Source organism: Fopius arisanus, unplaced genomic scaffold (genome assembly GCF_000806365.1).
Source record: "Fopius arisanus strain USDA-PBARC FA_bdor unplaced genomic scaffold, ASM80636v1 scaffold00113, whole genome shotgun sequence".
Taxonomy (NCBI): domain Eukaryota; kingdom Metazoa; phylum Arthropoda; class Insecta; order Hymenoptera; family Braconidae; genus Fopius; species Fopius arisanus.
The window spans coordinates 150,444-165,853 of record NW_011887852.1 but is presented as its reverse complement, the minus strand read 5'-3'; the positions used below and the strand labels follow the sequence as shown (position 1 = coordinate 165,853).

The 15,410-nt window shown below is 41.7% G+C and overlaps 5 protein-coding genes across 9 annotated transcripts; 4 read left to right on the top strand and 1 right to left on the bottom strand.

The window, feature by feature from the left end:
* The first annotated feature begins 29 nt into the window (after nucleotides 1-29).
* ATPsynG (ATP synthase, subunit G) lies at nucleotides 30-745 on the top strand. Its single transcript, XM_011313221.1, has 2 exons — nucleotides 30-168; nucleotides 372-745. Exons 1-2 carry the CDS (start codon nucleotides 129-131, stop codon nucleotides 629-631), a joined length of 300 nt encoding a protein of 99 aa, XP_011311523.1. The 5' UTR covers nucleotides 30-128; the 3' UTR covers nucleotides 632-745.
* An 88-nt stretch (nucleotides 746-833) lies between these two features.
* THG (tRNA-histidine guanylyltransferase) lies at nucleotides 834-2,102 on the top strand. Its single transcript, XM_011313220.1, has 3 exons — nucleotides 834-1,363; nucleotides 1,423-1,667; nucleotides 1,735-2,102. Exons 1-3 carry the CDS (start codon nucleotides 1,030-1,032, stop codon nucleotides 2,077-2,079), a joined length of 924 nt encoding a protein of 307 aa, XP_011311522.1. The 5' UTR covers nucleotides 834-1,029; the 3' UTR covers nucleotides 2,080-2,102.
* Nucleotides 2,103-2,126: 24 nt separating this feature from the next.
* Nucleotides 2,127-3,800, bottom strand: VhaAC39-1 (V-type proton ATPase subunit VhaAC39-1). Its single transcript, XM_011313219.1, has 2 exons — nucleotides 3,563-3,800; nucleotides 2,127-3,412 (listed from the first exon to the last, which is right to left on the bottom strand). Exons 1-2 carry the CDS (start codon nucleotides 3,681-3,683, stop codon nucleotides 2,487-2,489), a joined length of 1,047 nt encoding a protein of 348 aa, XP_011311521.1. The 5' UTR covers nucleotides 3,684-3,800; the 3' UTR covers nucleotides 2,127-2,486.
* Nucleotides 3,801-3,922: 122 nt separating this feature from the next.
* On the top strand, nucleotides 3,923-7,583 carry l(2)gd1 (lethal (2) giant discs 1). 3 transcript variants are annotated; one of them, XM_011313218.1, is made up of 6 exons: nucleotides 3,923-4,283; nucleotides 4,556-4,679; nucleotides 4,746-6,690; nucleotides 6,846-6,884; nucleotides 7,092-7,182; nucleotides 7,265-7,583. In XM_011313218.1, exons 2-6 carry the CDS (start codon nucleotides 4,568-4,570, stop codon nucleotides 7,382-7,384), a joined length of 2,307 nt encoding a protein of 768 aa, XP_011311520.1. In that variant the 5' UTR covers nucleotides 3,923-4,283; nucleotides 4,556-4,567; the 3' UTR covers nucleotides 7,385-7,583. The 3 variants fall into 3 exon arrangements, with proteins under 3 accessions (XP_011311520.1, XP_011311517.1, XP_011311518.1); XM_011313215.1 differs by having other exon boundaries at nucleotides 3,923-4,357; XM_011313216.1 differs by lacking the exon at nucleotides 6,846-6,884 and having other exon boundaries at nucleotides 3,923-4,357.
* Nucleotides 7,584-11,983: 4,400 nt separating this feature from the next.
* On the top strand, nucleotides 11,984-14,947 carry LOC105271578 (transcription factor MafB). 3 transcript variants are annotated; one of them, XM_011313212.1, is made up of 5 exons: nucleotides 11,984-12,042; nucleotides 12,483-12,823; nucleotides 13,070-13,598; nucleotides 13,688-14,028; nucleotides 14,233-14,947. In XM_011313212.1, exons 2-5 carry the CDS (start codon nucleotides 12,737-12,739, stop codon nucleotides 14,590-14,592), a joined length of 1,317 nt encoding a protein of 438 aa, XP_011311514.1. In that variant the 5' UTR covers nucleotides 11,984-12,042; nucleotides 12,483-12,736; the 3' UTR covers nucleotides 14,593-14,947. The 3 variants fall into 3 exon arrangements, with proteins under 3 accessions (XP_011311514.1, XP_011311515.1, XP_011311516.1); XM_011313213.1 differs by lacking the exon at nucleotides 11,984-12,042 and having other exon boundaries at nucleotides 12,073-12,823; nucleotides 13,688-14,019; XM_011313214.1 differs by lacking the exon at nucleotides 11,984-12,042 and having other exon boundaries at nucleotides 12,733-12,823; nucleotides 13,080-13,598.
* The last annotated feature ends 463 nt before the right edge of the window (nucleotides 14,948-15,410 follow it).

Genomic DNA, 15,410 nt, shown 5'->3' with positions numbered 1-15,410 from the left:
CTGCTCACTTCGTGCATTGAAAGTTCTCCTTGTCGATCAATTTTCGAAGAAGAGGTTAACCCCAGTCCTGTCGTCATCTCCAGTGGACTCGTCAAGTGGTTAATCAAAGAAAAAATCATCCTGGGAAAATGTCTGGACTCGTTGGAAAGGCAGCAACTCTCGCCAAGAGTGAGTACTTCATAATAAACAATTGTCAACAATTGAAGACAATTTCTTCGCATTTTGGAGTAACGAATATGAGCATTCTTACATAACTTCGATTTTCTAGTATTAAAAATCAAATTTATGAAGTAATTTGAATGAAATGAGAATGAAATTTCCTCCAGAATTGTTTAAACTGTGGCATAATTCCTGGTGTTGATGGATTACAGCTGCAGTGACAGTCGGCAAACCCCAGGTGGAAAACTTCTTGCGTTATGCCAAGGTCGAGCTTACTCCACCGTCGGTAGGGGATATCCCAGCAATTCGTGCAGGTTTTGGAAAATTAATTCACAGTGCGAAGACAGGTGCTTACAAAGACCTCACCGTCAAGGAGGCTTTCGTAAACACCCTTGTGGGTATCGAGATCTGGTGCTGGTTCTTCATCGGAGAGTGCATCGGCAAGAGGCATCTCGTTGGTTACGATGTTTAAGTTTTTTATCCATTAATCAAATCATTGAAGTGTCATAGACAAATTATAAATGGGAATTAATTAGATGTGAAGCTGATACATTCGTTCGAGCAATAAATAATTGAGTTCAATATATTTATTGAGAGTTTGGAAAATATTTATTTGATCCATTATTTCAGTTCAATTGTTACAAATAATTGCGAGTGTCAATGATTTTTTTCAACTAGCGGGACGGCGTACTCCACCGTTATGAACGTCCATATGAGACTGCTTTACGAAATTGGTAAAAAAAAATCCAATTAACCAAGGCAAAAAAATTGGGCCCCCCTCCACTCCTGCAAACATGCGCTACATAACCTAGTAAATGTTGAAGTCATTCGATTTGAATATGTGTGAATTTTATAATTCTGGAAATATTGATGAAGATCATCAAAACATTGAGTAATTCGGTAATAAGATTTATAACAACGAGTACAATGGCGAAGAGTAAATTCGAGTACGTCAAGAATTTCGAGCACGAGAACGTGTGTCTTCCCAATTGTTGGATAGTGATCAGACTCGATGGTAGAAATTTTACAAAATTCACTGATGCCCATTCCTTCACAAAACCCAATGACTCTCGAGCACTTGAGCTCATGAACGCAGCAGCTGTGACTGTCATGAACGAATTCAAAGAAATTTGCATTGCCTATGGCCAGAGTGACGAATATTCTTTTGTTTTTAGAAAGGATACTCAACTACACCGCAGACGAGGTGAATTTTCACTCGAAATTTTCCATTTTTACATTACTTATTTTTTATTCTCACTTCAGAGATCAAACTCCTGACGTACGTAAACTCTTTATTCGCCTCTGCTTACGTTTTCAACTGGGAAAAATATTTTGTGGGTACACCGTTGCAATATCCTCCAGCATTTGATGGTAGAATAATTCTATATCCTTCTGACGAGAACCTGAGAGATTATCTCTCCTGGAGGCAAGCTGATGTCCACGTCAATAATCTGTATAACACTTGTTTCTGGAATTTGGTGCAGAAAAAAAATATGACGACGACGCAAGTAAATCCACTGATCTATTCTCACTTCGAATTTTTTTTTATACGTGGATAATTATTTATGGTTTCAGGCTCAACAAACCCTGAAAGGAACCCTTTCAGCCTTTAAGAACGAGCTCCTGTTCCAGGACTTTGGAATTAATTACAATAACGAGCCAGAAATGTTTCGAAAGGGGACGACTCTCTTCAGAGATTCCGTGCAAGGCACTGATGGCCGAACCCGGCAACAGGTCGTCTCTCATTTCGATGACATCATCGGAGATAAATTCTGGAATGGACATCCGGAGATCCTCCAAGCCAAGAAAGCCTCCACGATGACCCCAGTGACCCAAGAGAATGGAAATAAAAAAAATAAAAGTGAACATCCGAAAGAAAAATCTAAAATCGAGATAACGGATGTAAATACTTGTTCGTGATTAAAATACTTGATGATTAAATAATTTTTATAATGAATCCAAAACAATTGTCTTGTTCGATATATTTTTCACAAATTATGATACATACACGAATTGAGTGAATAATCTTTCAGAATGGAATGCATTCTCCCCTCCATTTCAACGAAATAATTCGAACATTAAAATTCAGCGAACCGAATAATACTTCACTAGATCAATTAATTACAGAGGAACGAGTCCTGAAATTGCAGAATTTTGCAATGTCCTCGCATAAATATAGATCTCCGATAAAATGAAATTAGCTAATATGACCTGCCCATTTCTTCCGATGAAATTGAATTAATTTCTGTCTTTATACAGCATGTCAGAAAAAATGGCAAAATAAACAATTTTAAATAGACGCCACAGTGAGAGGTCTCTGAAGAATTTTAGAATATTGGAATGTAGTTGTCGATCTTGGCGCGATGCTTCTGAGCAACGCACTCTGATATCCATACGATGTTGCGGCACTCTTGTTCTTTCAACTTCAAGTAACTGTAGAAAACCCCGAAATGGAATTGTTGGAGGAAAGCGTTGACATTGAGACGCACCTCGTGTTCAAAAAATTTATCCTCCAGTGTCTTGTCTCCAGGATTGTTGCCAGCTCCTTCGAAGAGTGCACTGTACTCGGCGTAGTACTCAGCAACAGCCTTAACTTGTTCGTAATCATCAGCACGAGCGAGAGCTGCCAGGCCATCAGGGTTGAGCTTTCCACAGCGAGGATACAATTTTGCACGATCGTCCTTTCCCAATTCAGTGCCAAATGAATTGATGGTGATGATGATAGCTCTCCTGTCTGCCTCGAACGCCAGAATTTCGCACATTACGTCAGCAGTTGTCCCTCCAATATCCTTGCAGAATTTGTAGAAGGCCTCGAGATAGGCTTTGTAGAGAGTATTCCTGATTATTTCGATGTTCATCTCGTCCAAGTCCTGTTCAGAGATACAATCGACGAAGAATGGAGCCAGTGGTGTATCTACCAGGACAGCGTTGTACAGCTCAGCTGGAGTAGCAGCCACGTGGATAGCCTCCATCTGCTCGAAGCTACCGAGGGGATGACACTTGGGGATGAGCTCCGAAATTGGCCTCTGGTGCAGAGTTCCAGTGATCAGCAGAATTATGTTGTCAATCATGTAGCTGTACGTGATAAAGTCCAGAAATTGTGACAGAGGCTCCACGGAGTGATTCCGCATATGTTGGAATTCGATGACGAGCTTTTCTCGGAGTTTATCATCGATCACTCCCACTTGCAGGGGAGAAGGCTCGTTTGCCAAAAAGCTACCATAATCAGTTCCAGCCAAATGGAGCTTCAAATCTGTAATCGGGGAAAATTAATCAATTGAAAAATAATAAAGTCATGAATGAATACAAGTTCACGTGATTTATTCATTCAAATTCAAACACAATACTTCCCAATTACGTATATGTTTGAATTGGTGCTTAATTTATTATTTAAAAAACTTGCCTTCGAGTGTCTCGCACTGCACCAAATTGAGATAATCACTTTGCTGGAGAATCCCACACTTGAAACCCCTGCACAATCCCTCCAGGTAACCCCCATCGATATTAAACATGCACCCCTTCATCTCGAATACGAAATATCAATCGAATATCCACAAAAATCTGCGGAGTTATTTCTGTATTGACAAGAGCCTGATCACAAGTTTATGTCGGACTCGCCCTTTTCACTGAACGATCATATGACCCACTGGCCTGAACTCAGCTGCAGCTCCTCGAAGTATCGACGCAGTTCACCTGACTCGGGTCTCTCCACCAATCGCAGGCGCCGAATAAGTGCAATTGATATATTAACACCAAAGAGTATAGTTCTAGAGGTTTGATTGACACCTTGAGAACCTCTTGCAATGCTGAATATTTCCGTAACTACCAGTTCTATCGAAAATTGTCACTAGATTTTTTTGTAGAAAATTTAATGCTCCACAAAAAATGTTAATGAATTTTTTCTCCACATCCACGTGCTTTGAAAATAAATCGAGGTATAGGAGAGGTGAATCGGGAGGTTGCTATACTATTTGTGAGATCATCATTCTGACAAGTTGATTAGCTACAGTTTCATGAAGGCCCAACCATCACACCTAACGTTCTTCCCGAACAGTTGTTATTGAACAGAGAGTGAATTCCCAGGATCTTGAACGGTTTTTGTAATTTCAATCCTCCCGGATTACGTAAGACATTTTAGATAGAAATGTTTAGCAAGAAGAAAGTGGCTAAACAACGCACGACTAAAACCGCTAATAAAGTAACATTTTCATTTTTTTATTAGTTCCATAATTTATTATTACTTATAATCATTATTTAATGCACTGTCTTAGTTAATTAATTGTACAGTTATTTTTTGCTGAAATGCTTCCACTGAGACAACACCACGAAATCTAATCTCACTTTATCCCCAGCGCGATAACTTCCAATTAATTAAGATTTCTGTTGAAATTGTCAGGCTGGTGACTCAATGGACTTCCTGATAAATCCTGTTGGGAACGATGATGACGATGATGATGAGGCGTTGGAGGCGGAATTGCGTCGTTTAACTGGAGGAGAAGATATACGAGCTGGACCTAAAGGTGAATGACTCGACATAATTATCAAAAGTTACGCAAAATCCACGAATAAATTATAAATTCCTCCAGCACCGGCCAGGAGACCGAAGAAAATCGTGCCGATCTCCCAGGACATTAACTCTGACGAGGAGGATGACGAAGACGTCGATGAAAACGACCCAGAGCTCCTGAACGAATTGAAAGGAATAATTTCAGATGAAGAAGAGCCGGAGGCCGATGCAGGGCCTGAAAAAATTTCTCCCACAGCAGAAACCGAGACAACTTCATTGCTGGAGCAGCGACTGCAGATGTACAAGTCTGCTGAGGCTAAAGCAAAGAGTCAGAATGATACAAGCAAAGCCAGACGATATGGACGAGGAGTGAAGACTCTCCAGGGTTTATTACGTACAGCCTTAGCTGGGGGTGCTGTCGACGAGTCGGATATTCCACCTGCCCTGCCTCCATCGGCATTACCCCACGATGAATCTGCAATTGAACAGCCAGACTTGCCTGAAGCAGAAAAAACAGAGCCTCCACCAGTTCCAGAACCTGTTGAGCCTTTGGAGCCTCCAGAACCTATCCCAGAGCCCTCAGAGCAGCCTCCGGCCTCAGTTCCACCTGCTATCGATCAGGAAGGGTTGTCTCTTTTGAAACAACGTCAACAGGAGTACCGAATAGCTGCTGTGAAGTGGAAGAAATCCGGGAACGTGGAGCAGGCATTGAATCACGTGAAGATCGCCAAACAATTTGACATCGTCGTCGCTGCTCTGAATGCAGGAGAAACAGTGGATTTATCCGATATGCCACCCTCTCCTCAACTACCTGGTGACGTTGTGGCTGTGCCAGAAGCTAATGTACATGCGGAGCCCCAGAAAGAGGAGAGCGAGATGCAGGAGTCGACCGGGGATGCAACAGCTCCAGTCACCGGGGAAGACATAGCAGGAGCTTTAAAGGAACGCCTGGAAGTCTATCGTCGAACCAAGACAGCTGCTGAGGAGGAGGGCAACTCCTCCAAGGCCCGGCGGTATGGGAGAATTTGTAAACAGTACGAGGATGCCATTAAACTTCATTCTAAGGGGAAACCTGTGGATTTCAACGAGCTTCCAACACCCCCCGGATTTCCTCCAATAGCCGTTGATGCTCCAGCACCTGCAGCATCTCCTTCGGGTCCCACAAGACCTGCACCGGGCCCTCCAGGCTCCAGTGAACCTGAGAAAGCCCCGAAAATCCCCAGGAAACCAATGACAAATCCTAAAACCAGAGCTGATAAGCAGATTTTTATTCTGGAACGGAGGCAAGCTGAATTGAAACGTGCTGCACTGGCTGCGAAGAAGGACGGGGACTTGGAGCTGGCAAGGGACTACCTGAGGCAAGCCAAGGGCATTGATCCTCTCATCAATGCCAGCCGAGCTGGACTGCCTGTAGACATGAGCTCCCTTCCACTTTCACCCACTGCTAAAAGTCAGCTCGACGCATCTTCAGATGACAGCTTTGCTCTAGTGTCCTCCGAGGAGTGCCAGCCCATCGACGAGAACAGCACTGATTCTGATATTTACGATAACCTGGAGGCAACATTGATCAAGCAGAAGAAGGTCTGTCTGTCGACCAGGGATCATGCTAAAGCTCTTGGTGATGTTCCTGGATTCAATCGATGGGAGAGACTCGCTCTGGGCTACAGCAAAGATCTCGATATGCTCAGGGTGAGGAGGAGGGATGGATTGCCACCACCTCAGCATCATTATGAAGTCAAAACTTATGCTATTGTACAGAGCTGTACAGATTTGAATGATGGTGATGTAGAAATACAGATCGTAAGGGGAATCAACTATCCGAAGGAGGCAGACACCTACGTTATCTACGAATTTCCGTATCCCAGTGATAGTCCACCGACAGATCGAACCTCGACCATCAAAAATACCAATGAGCCCGAGTATGATGCGACTTTTACATTGGCTGGGATCGTTGACCGATCGAGCAGACCCTGTCAACGTGCCTTCAAGAGACACGGACTCAAGTGTCAAGTTTGGTCCAAGGGGTGAGTTCTTCCCTATCATTTTTTTTACCCTATTCAATATCTAACGGTTTTTTGCACTTTTGGATTTATCACCCTTGAGTAATTTTATTAATTGTTTCTAGTTTATTTTCTTATTGTATTTAGACGCATTAAATAGACTAGAGTATTGCTTGCAGATGCTCGATGAATCCCCTGCTGTGTTGCACTCACCCAAGGTATGAAAATAAAATGTACAGCATGGCACCAAATATTTTGTAGAGGAATTGCTGATTTTTTAAATTTAATCGTGTGATTAAAAAATTCGTGAATAATTCGCAAATCTATTTAATAAATTCATATCTTCGGTAGTGCATTTAGTGTCTCACTGAGATTGAAATAAATCGCCGGTTTTCTCTTTACGATAATTTTTTTATATTTTTCAGGGGATTTTTTAGAAGTGACAGTCTCTTGGGAACTGTCACCGTCAAACTTCTACCATTGGAGTCGCAATGCACTCTCCACGACTCATTTCCGGTAGTCAATTCAATGATTAATTATTTTTATTGACGATTCTTAAATTTTGGAGTGTGTATTTTCAATTTTTTGAATTTTACAGTTGATGAACGGAAGAAAAGCAGCCGGTGGTAATTTAGAGGTGAAAATCCGTCTGAGAAATCCCATCCTAACGAAGCAGATCGAGAAAATGACCGACAAGTGGTTAATAATCGACAATTGATGCTGAAATATTTTGACTCCGTGTATTTCATCGCATTTCTCCGCCGAATAATTATGTGCATAAATCATTGATTACAGAATAAATATTTCATGATGCCTTACTAAATTCATGTGATAAACCTACAGCTATTTTTGTTCAAAATGGTGTATTATTTAAACAGCTAATGAATTAAGAAATAAAAACAAAATTATTACAATAATTTCATGGCTCATCGATTCCCCACCTTAATCAGCACTAGTATAATATTCCTATTAAAAATAAATGGCACAAATAATTTAAAAAATACTCTCGTAAATTCGCGATTAGCCCACACGAGACGGTACGTCACGGGACTCTGAATTAGGTCTCCGTATGAACCCCCGACGACGATCCACATTACACCAGTTGTATAGAAATGAGAGAGAGAGAGAGAATTGAGCGATTATCGGACAATAGTTTGTTAGTGGCATTCACCTGATGTATTGTTCTACCCGACAAATTGTAGAATCAGCTCGCAGTCGTGGATAACTTGTGTTTAATTTATGAGTGAAGATGTTTAAATAATCCATGGCCATGAGTTTTATTTGATTTTCTCCCGAGAAGTAAATTTTTCCTATTTACCCTCTTGATTTCTACATTCATCAACCCCCGCGACACCTAAATTCCCCTCAACCAGCAGGTGACGACCCCTGTGACCCGCACTCATCCCCTGCGGAGTCGTAACCCTTGACTGACACCAGATGCGGCCCTTTGCCCTCGACAAGCCAAAATTGCGGATTCAAACGAAAAAAATATGGAATGACTGGAACATATCTGGCCATTGATCTGAGGATCAATATCGTGGGTTGAGGGGGTGAGAGACGCCTCCTCTGACCCCCCTCTTACCCCCCTCTCACCCCATCACCATCTGAAAACAACGAGATTTATTTGCCAATTAGACAATTGAGTCTCGAGTGCACGTGCAGGCGCAAAAGTCGAATGGTCGATAGGAATCGAGGGAAGAGTTTGAATTACCGGGTACATGGAAGGCTCGATGCTAAACGCCAGAAGAACCACAGACAACACTGAGCTCAATTCATTTACGCATCGATGAAGATTATTTGTTGAGTATACTCGAGGAATATTGACCTTTACCAGTCGGCAACTGGTAAAGGGCCAAAACCGTCAAATTTCTCGAGCTAGGAATTAACGATGTTTGCCATTCAACCCTTTCATAAAATCATCCTGGGCATTTGAGGAAATTGGAGAGGGGAATTGCTCTCATACCCTCACCTCGCCCCCCACATTTTTTTCCAATTTTTCTGGTACTTCCAGAAATAATTACGTCACCGCGGAATCATCGATCATTATTTTTCACACTGCAGTCGAGTATTGGGATTTTTTATTTTCCATCATTACGTAATTATCTCAAGGACGAGCTACTCCGGGGTGAAAGTCATTTGATTTTTCTCTACGTCATAAAATATTCGATAGTAATTAGTTATATCGTTTTCGAGAATTACGCAGTATCGATGGATTTCGATTATTGGCTGCGAGTGAAAAATTGCTGAGTGAATTGTTTTCAAATGCTCATTTTATTTCTCCGGAAATGACTAGTTTTCAGATGATTGAGCATTTGATGAAATGTTGAGAATTGACTTTGCTTCAACGTTTTATGAGTTGGCTACTTCAATTATCTATCGATTCTCGACATTGAGCCAATCGGGGAGACGGCGAAGGTTAACGTCATGTGATAAGAGAAACGAGCTGTGACTTTTGATTCGGTTCACTATTTTTTCCATCACTCTATCACAACTCCACTTCAATATTCCACTTCTATTTATCTTCTTTAAAATATTCTATCAGATGTATTAATCCTCGAACTTTGTTGCAAACGTGAGATTGCAACACTGTCACGCGTTCGAATCGCTTGCTAAAAAAATTACAAAGATTTTTTTTTTTAATTTCACCTCGGACTATTATTTTTAAACGATAAATTATCATGTAGCATTGGGATAGACTGGGCGAGGAGTAATGTAGTTCTCTCGTTTTTCGCTTAATCGTCAGATTTGCCGGATGTGACGTCACGAGCGTGATTAGGCGCGTGCAGATGTGAGATGCGACCCGACACCCCGAGGTGAATTACAAACACCTTGGGAAAGAGGTGTGCAATTCCCTGCGAATTCACTCCAAAAAATTCTATTTATATCCCCGTGCAAATCAATATCAAATTTTTTCAAAATTTCACCAAGTGTTTATTACTTAATCCTCACTATTCCCCATTATTTCCCATTATTTCCCATTATTTCCCATTATTTCCCATTATTTTCATTTATTTTTCCTTCCATTTCTCGATAGAGAGATTTTTTTTGAGACGAAGAGATGGAAATAAAAAATAATAATAAAAAAAAAGAAGTGGAAGAAACGCATTTGTGGGACATCCGCCGCTGAACCGCCGGAAGACACTTCATATTTGTCATCACTATACCCCGACAACCATTATTGATGCCCTTTAACCGTTCCTTATTGTTTCGATGGGCCGATAAATGGCCTGGAGTGATGATAGCTCCGATTAAATGATCCGAGTCGGACTTATTGTCGCTCATTAAATAAACTGGTGCCATTAAGATTACGAAATCCATTCGTTTAATCGGCAAATTTTGCCCTGTACTTTAATAAATTCAGTCTCTCAAGATTTTTAGTGGGGATATATTCATTTCTACAAATGAAGTGATGTAGAAAAAAAAATCCGTGGTTCTCATTGTTTTTTGGGAAAAATAGGAAGAGAGGGGAAAGTAGAGAGCGAAACCGAAGAACGATTATCCGATAGTAATTGAGCACAGATTGCAAACAGATCAGGCACTCTCATTGCTAGACGTAAAATCCCGGGAACCCCTCGTTACGGTGACAACAGTTTAGTGGGACAGGGAAAAGTCTCATTGTCTCACTTTCATTGTCATCTGTCATCGTGCGATGAACAAATGAGAGGTGCGTCTGCTTTTGGATATAGTGGAATACACCCGGATTATTTGACGGGGATTAGCTGTCGTGTTGGGGATGTACCCCTCAGCCACTCACTTTTACTTCCATCCGGTGAATTTATCACTATCCCAACACAAAACTTTAACATTCATAATTTTTACACCGAATTCTCAGCTAAATGATTGATCCACCGAATCGATTGAATCGATAAAAAATAGTTGTACAATGGAATTGATTGGGAAATTTTATTTGGCGCACCGAGAGGTGAAGAATTTCATTAATTTCCTAATTAAAATTTCAACGGAATTATAATTTCAACACGAGTTGGTGGAGTTGTGCAATTTGAGAAAAATAATGATAATGATGATAAAATAAAAGTGATGTGGCGTATGTAGGTGTAAGTATGATTGGGTAGGTTGAGTTAGGTGGGTGAATCGGTTGGTATCGATGTGCAGCTGAGGGGCTGCCAGCTGAAGGGGGTGTGCAGGGGGTGTGCAGAGGTGAGGTGAGGGCGGTATGAGGGGGAGTGAGGGGGCTCGAGCTATGCTGGCTCAGCACAATTCCTCTTTCCTCTTTCCTCCTTCCTCACTTGCCCCTCTTCGTCGCCATCCTATACCGACTAGAGGAGAGAGACCCCCAGGACACCTCAAAAGAGTACATAGTCGCCTCGCTACATGATTTCAATTTCAAACTCGTATGAAACTTTTCGAATTAATGAGCATTTCAGTTTTTCCCTCATCGCCAACTTCATTTCACATTAAAATCGTTTTTTTTTTTATCAATAATCTTCTCTCATTAGTTCTCATTTTTACAAGAGGGAAATTTTCATTGCAATACTTTGCTAAATATTTTATTGATGTTTATGAGTTCTTCGTGATTTACAGTCAATGGAATCAATATTATTCCATGTCAGGGTCATAAATCGTATCATGTGTACTTTTATTTGTAAATACGACATACAATCTTGCATGAACGATTGTGTTGTGGCGATTGTACGGGGCATCGAGATTAAAATTACTAGATGGATTACATTGTCACGAGTATCAACTCAACAGTGAGTAACCAGAGGCATCGCCATTTTTTCCTCTTCTAAACACAAAGTGTTTCGTTACATTAGACGGAAATTAATCCGAGGCAAATTGTGATAGCGAATTAGCGCGTGTAGCCCGCGTTAATTTCTCACATTTCAAATTTTTAACATTTCAATTTTCAAAACCATTGAATTCCCTCCATTTCATCGATATATTTTCTCGCCTAAAAAATAGAATATCCTCAAAAGACACCTCGAATTCTGATAACGAGATAAAATCATTCTTCCCCATATTTTAACGGCGACCTGGAGCGCCTGAATTTCCCATAGGATATAAGAGCCTTTTGAAAAATCCCTAAAAAATGACAATAATCCCATTAGAAATTAATAGACACCTCCTCGAAGGTAAGATGCTCACTCCCATGTTGGATATTGCATCGATGCATTGAGAAGTTTTCCCTCTCCCTGGAGGTAGGTGAGGAATGCGTGGGAGAGGAGCCAATGGGATGTTGGAGTGTTATCAACCAATGGGAGGGTGAAGGTCTGGCCAGTGGTTGGCTCCACCTACTTTGGTGACGTCATGGCCCAGTGAAAAGAGATTGCGCGGGTGTGACTACGGTTTTGTGTCTGACCAGGTTGCCATTCGTCTGGTGTATCTACTGTGGGAATAAACGCGCGCGCCGCACAGGTTCGTCGTACACCTCCACCAGCTATCACTAACTCCCCTCCCACCACCGCATTTCGACAATAGACCCCCCCCCCAAAAAAAAAAATAAAATAAGGAGAAAATTCATTTTGTCACTGGTCCCACGTCTCCATCCCCCTCTCACTCGCTCTCTCTCTCTCTCGCGAGATTTTTATCATTGCTCTTTCACCTCCTCTTCTGGAAGCGGTGTTGTCCCCTTCCGCGCACCATCGCCTGGAGGATTTTAGTAGTTGAGGTGCCAAACCACCGGCAGTGACCGGCAAACCTAATCGGCATCATCTCCAACGAATTCACTCGTGCGTTTTAATATCTTATCGCTCATCCTCTGCATCTCATCGGTTGTGTAATTTCTAGTGGATAATTTTTATTTTCATTTTGTCAGTGAATTTGTTGTCATTTATTTTTATTTTTTTAATATTAAGGCAATTGTGATGCTATCCAACTAATTGGGATTAAACTCGAGTGGTTGTGGGATCCGATAGCGGCGACAATTGTTGAATAATTGTTATTAAAAACGCCAGGAACAGTGATAGGGTGTTTGGGAGCCGGCGGTAACGCTGGCGGTGGTGGTGGCATTTGTGATAGTGATAAAAATAGTGGAGAGGATCCACTGCGGTTTAATACCAATGCCACGGTAGAATCCCCTGGGGTCCAGGTTGACGTGGACGAGGTCAAGATGGAAGTACCTGAGGATCATCTCGCGAGGGAGTATGTCCAGGAGTTTGTTCTTGATCATCTCGATCCGGCCGATGTGAAACGCGAGGTGATTTCCGGATTCTTGAGTGACTCCTTCCTCTCATCTTCTCGTTTGATTGCATTTTTTTTTTCCTCATGAATTATTTTCTCTCGGTGCTTTTCTTCGGTGAAATCCTCTCATCATTTCATCATTCTCTCATCTTTATTTGTAAACATAGACTCTCAATGAACTTTCAAGATGTAGCTTGCACTTGATTATTTGAATTAATTTCAAATTTAGAGTTAATTGAATTGTTTTCCCACGGGGATATAGGTGCGAATAGGATCGCCAGCAGTGATGGTAAATGGAAATATAGTTAGTCAAATGCATCAGGGTATGGCACTGGCACCGCTGACACCACCAGCTCATGAATTGGAGCAGCCCCATCCCCTGTATGGCCAGCCGCACATTCAGGTGCAGCACGGGGTGCTGGTTAAAGCCCCATCCGGTATATCAACCCACTTGACGACTCTATCTCACCCGGGTACACCACCTGATACACCACCAGTGTCGGCATCACCTCCACCCCTTCAGCTGCATCATCGCAATGATCGCGATTTGCGGGATAAGGGTGGACTGCTGCTGCAATTGCACCAGCAGCAGCCGTTAATTGGTCAGGATGAGATGCAAATTGGCACTGGGGGTATGGGATGGTTGACGCAGTCATTGAGACAGGAACCACTTGATTTGAGACCACATTGCCCTCAGGAGCAAACACCTGAGCCGCCGCATGAGGCATGGTCTAGTCATCCGCAGTTTCAAGAGCAGATACAGCATTTGCCGAGGCATCTCAGGCATGGCGGTGTGTTTATTATATTTATTCATTAAAATTTACATGTTTTTTTTCGCTCCACCGAGGAATTCAATGAGATAATTATAAATGAACTCCAGGTGGTTATATATCGATGTCGGGGCATCTCGAGTGTTATGGACCCAATGGCGATCACAATAACGGAATGCTTCCAACGAGCAATGGTGTCTCCTCCAGCATGGACGATCCCCAAGTTCGTTTCCAGGTTGCAAGACCCATAAGTGTTTGCTCAGTAGGTTCAATGGGTGGCAGTGGACCGAGTCCCGATCATCCTGCTCATCGAACTGGCAACAGCCTCTACTCCAACTGCAATGGCAGCAATCCCCAGGACGAGCTCATGGACGACGAGGTGTTGATGTCCCTGTCGGTGCGAGAGCTCAATAAGCGTCTCCACGGCTGCCCCAGGGAGGAGGTGAGTAAGGTCTCTCATTTTTTTAAAAATATCATGAGAATTTTTTCTCCCATTTATCCCACCTCTGGCCTCTCACACAACTCCTCCATTCTCTTCATTCTCATTCGCTTTTAGAGAAAAGAGTCGATGCAATTGTTCCATATAATTATTCAAAAAATATATTGATTGACATGTGCTGGGTGGAATTGTAATGGTAAATTATTTAATTCGAAGATCGTGCGACTGAAGCAGAAGCGACGGACCCTGAAAAATCGCGGCTACGCGCAGAATTGTCGGAGCAAAAGACTCCAGCAGCGTCACGACCTGGAGACAACCAACAGGACATTGAGCGCTGAATTGCAACAATTGCGATTGAATAATGCGCAATTGGTGCAGGAGAGGGATATGTACAAGCAACGGTACGAGATGATGAGGGCGAGGCAAAATCAGCAACACAATCAGAATCATCACTCGGCGCAACCATCGCCACAGCATAATCAGGCCTCGAATCAGCGCTCCCATCAGGCCGCACCGATGGCTCCACAACCACAACCCCCTGCACCAGCACCAGCTAGTCCTGAGGTCTACCTGTGACACAGACAGCGCCGAAGCGGCGCTTGTTGGACGTGAAACTCAATCATAATTATGTGAATCAGTGAGTGAAGTGATGATTCCACAACATTTTAATCATTTCACCCGTCAGATCATCTCATTTTTCTGATTACCAATCTTTTATTACTTCACTCTTCTGGCAATGGTTTTTATTTATTGGTAGGGTAACGAGGAATTTATCATTGGCGACAAATCGTGCAAATACATCTTTAGATGAATTTAAATCTTTTAGCATTTTGTGCAATTCACATGTGCAATCTAGAGAATTATCATTTTTTCAAATGATTTTTAATATTATTTTCCTTTTTTTGTTTAATTCTGGTTTAAATATTTTTGGATAACGTTAATTATGATTAATAATATCTGTTATTTTTTTGTAACATAATCAATCAAATGGTAACAATTTATTATTTTAAAATGAAAAATGTTTTCATTGCTGTTAATCTGTATATAAGATGATTATACTTATTATGATAATAAAAGAGAAAATGTTGTCATCAACAGAGAAACTTGAATATATTTAGTCTGTACCTTGAATCATTGACTCCTCGCAGCATGACACCTAAAAAAAAAAAATTGGACGGTCTCTGGGTGAGGAAAAGGGGGCAAAAGAGCGGTCCATACGAATTCCAGTGGAGCTGAGTCAAGCTTTATTGTCAAGTCACGGAACTACCGTGGCTTATCTTTATCTATTCCCAGTCTCACCCCTTTCGCATTTTTCTCTCCCCTCAACTATTACACTCGTCAAAAAATTTACTCAATTTTCCAAAGAATTATTTTGCAATTAATAAATTAAATTA

Coding starts and splice junctions, on each gene's coding strand:
- THG (XM_011313220.1), top strand. CDS start 1,030: ATGAAGATCATCAAAACATTGAGTAATTCGGTAATAAGATTTATAACA. Junction 1,364..1,422: donor TCAACTACACCGCAGACGAG/GTGAATTTTCAC, acceptor TTCTCACTTCAG/AGATCAAACTCCTGACGTAC. Junction 1,668..1,734: donor AAAATATGACGACGACGCAA/GTAAATCCACTG, acceptor TTATGGTTTCAG/GCTCAACAAACCCTGAAAGG.
- LOC105271578 (XM_011313212.1), top strand. CDS start 12,737: ATGGAAGTACCTGAGGATCATCTCGCGAGGGAGTATGTCCAGGAGTTT. Junction 12,824..13,069: donor CGGCCGATGTGAAACGCGAG/GTGATTTCCGGA, acceptor ACGGGGATATAG/GTGCGAATAGGATCGCCAGC. Junction 13,599..13,687: donor GAGGCATCTCAGGCATGGCG/GTGTGTTTATTA, acceptor AATGAACTCCAG/GTGGTTATATATCGATGTCG.
- ATPsynG (XM_011313221.1), top strand. CDS start 129: ATGTCTGGACTCGTTGGAAAGGCAGCAACTCTCGCCAAGA. Junction 169..371: donor GGCAGCAACTCTCGCCAAGA/GTGAGTACTTCA, acceptor GATGGATTACAG/CTGCAGTGACAGTCGGCAAA.
- VhaAC39-1 (XM_011313219.1), bottom strand. CDS start 3,683: ATGAAGGGGTGCATGTTTAATATCGATGGGGGTTACCTGGAGGGATTG. Junction 3,413..3,562: donor GCAGTGCGAGACACTCGAAG/GCAAGTTTTTTA, acceptor CCCCGATTACAG/ATTTGAAGCTCCATTTGGCT.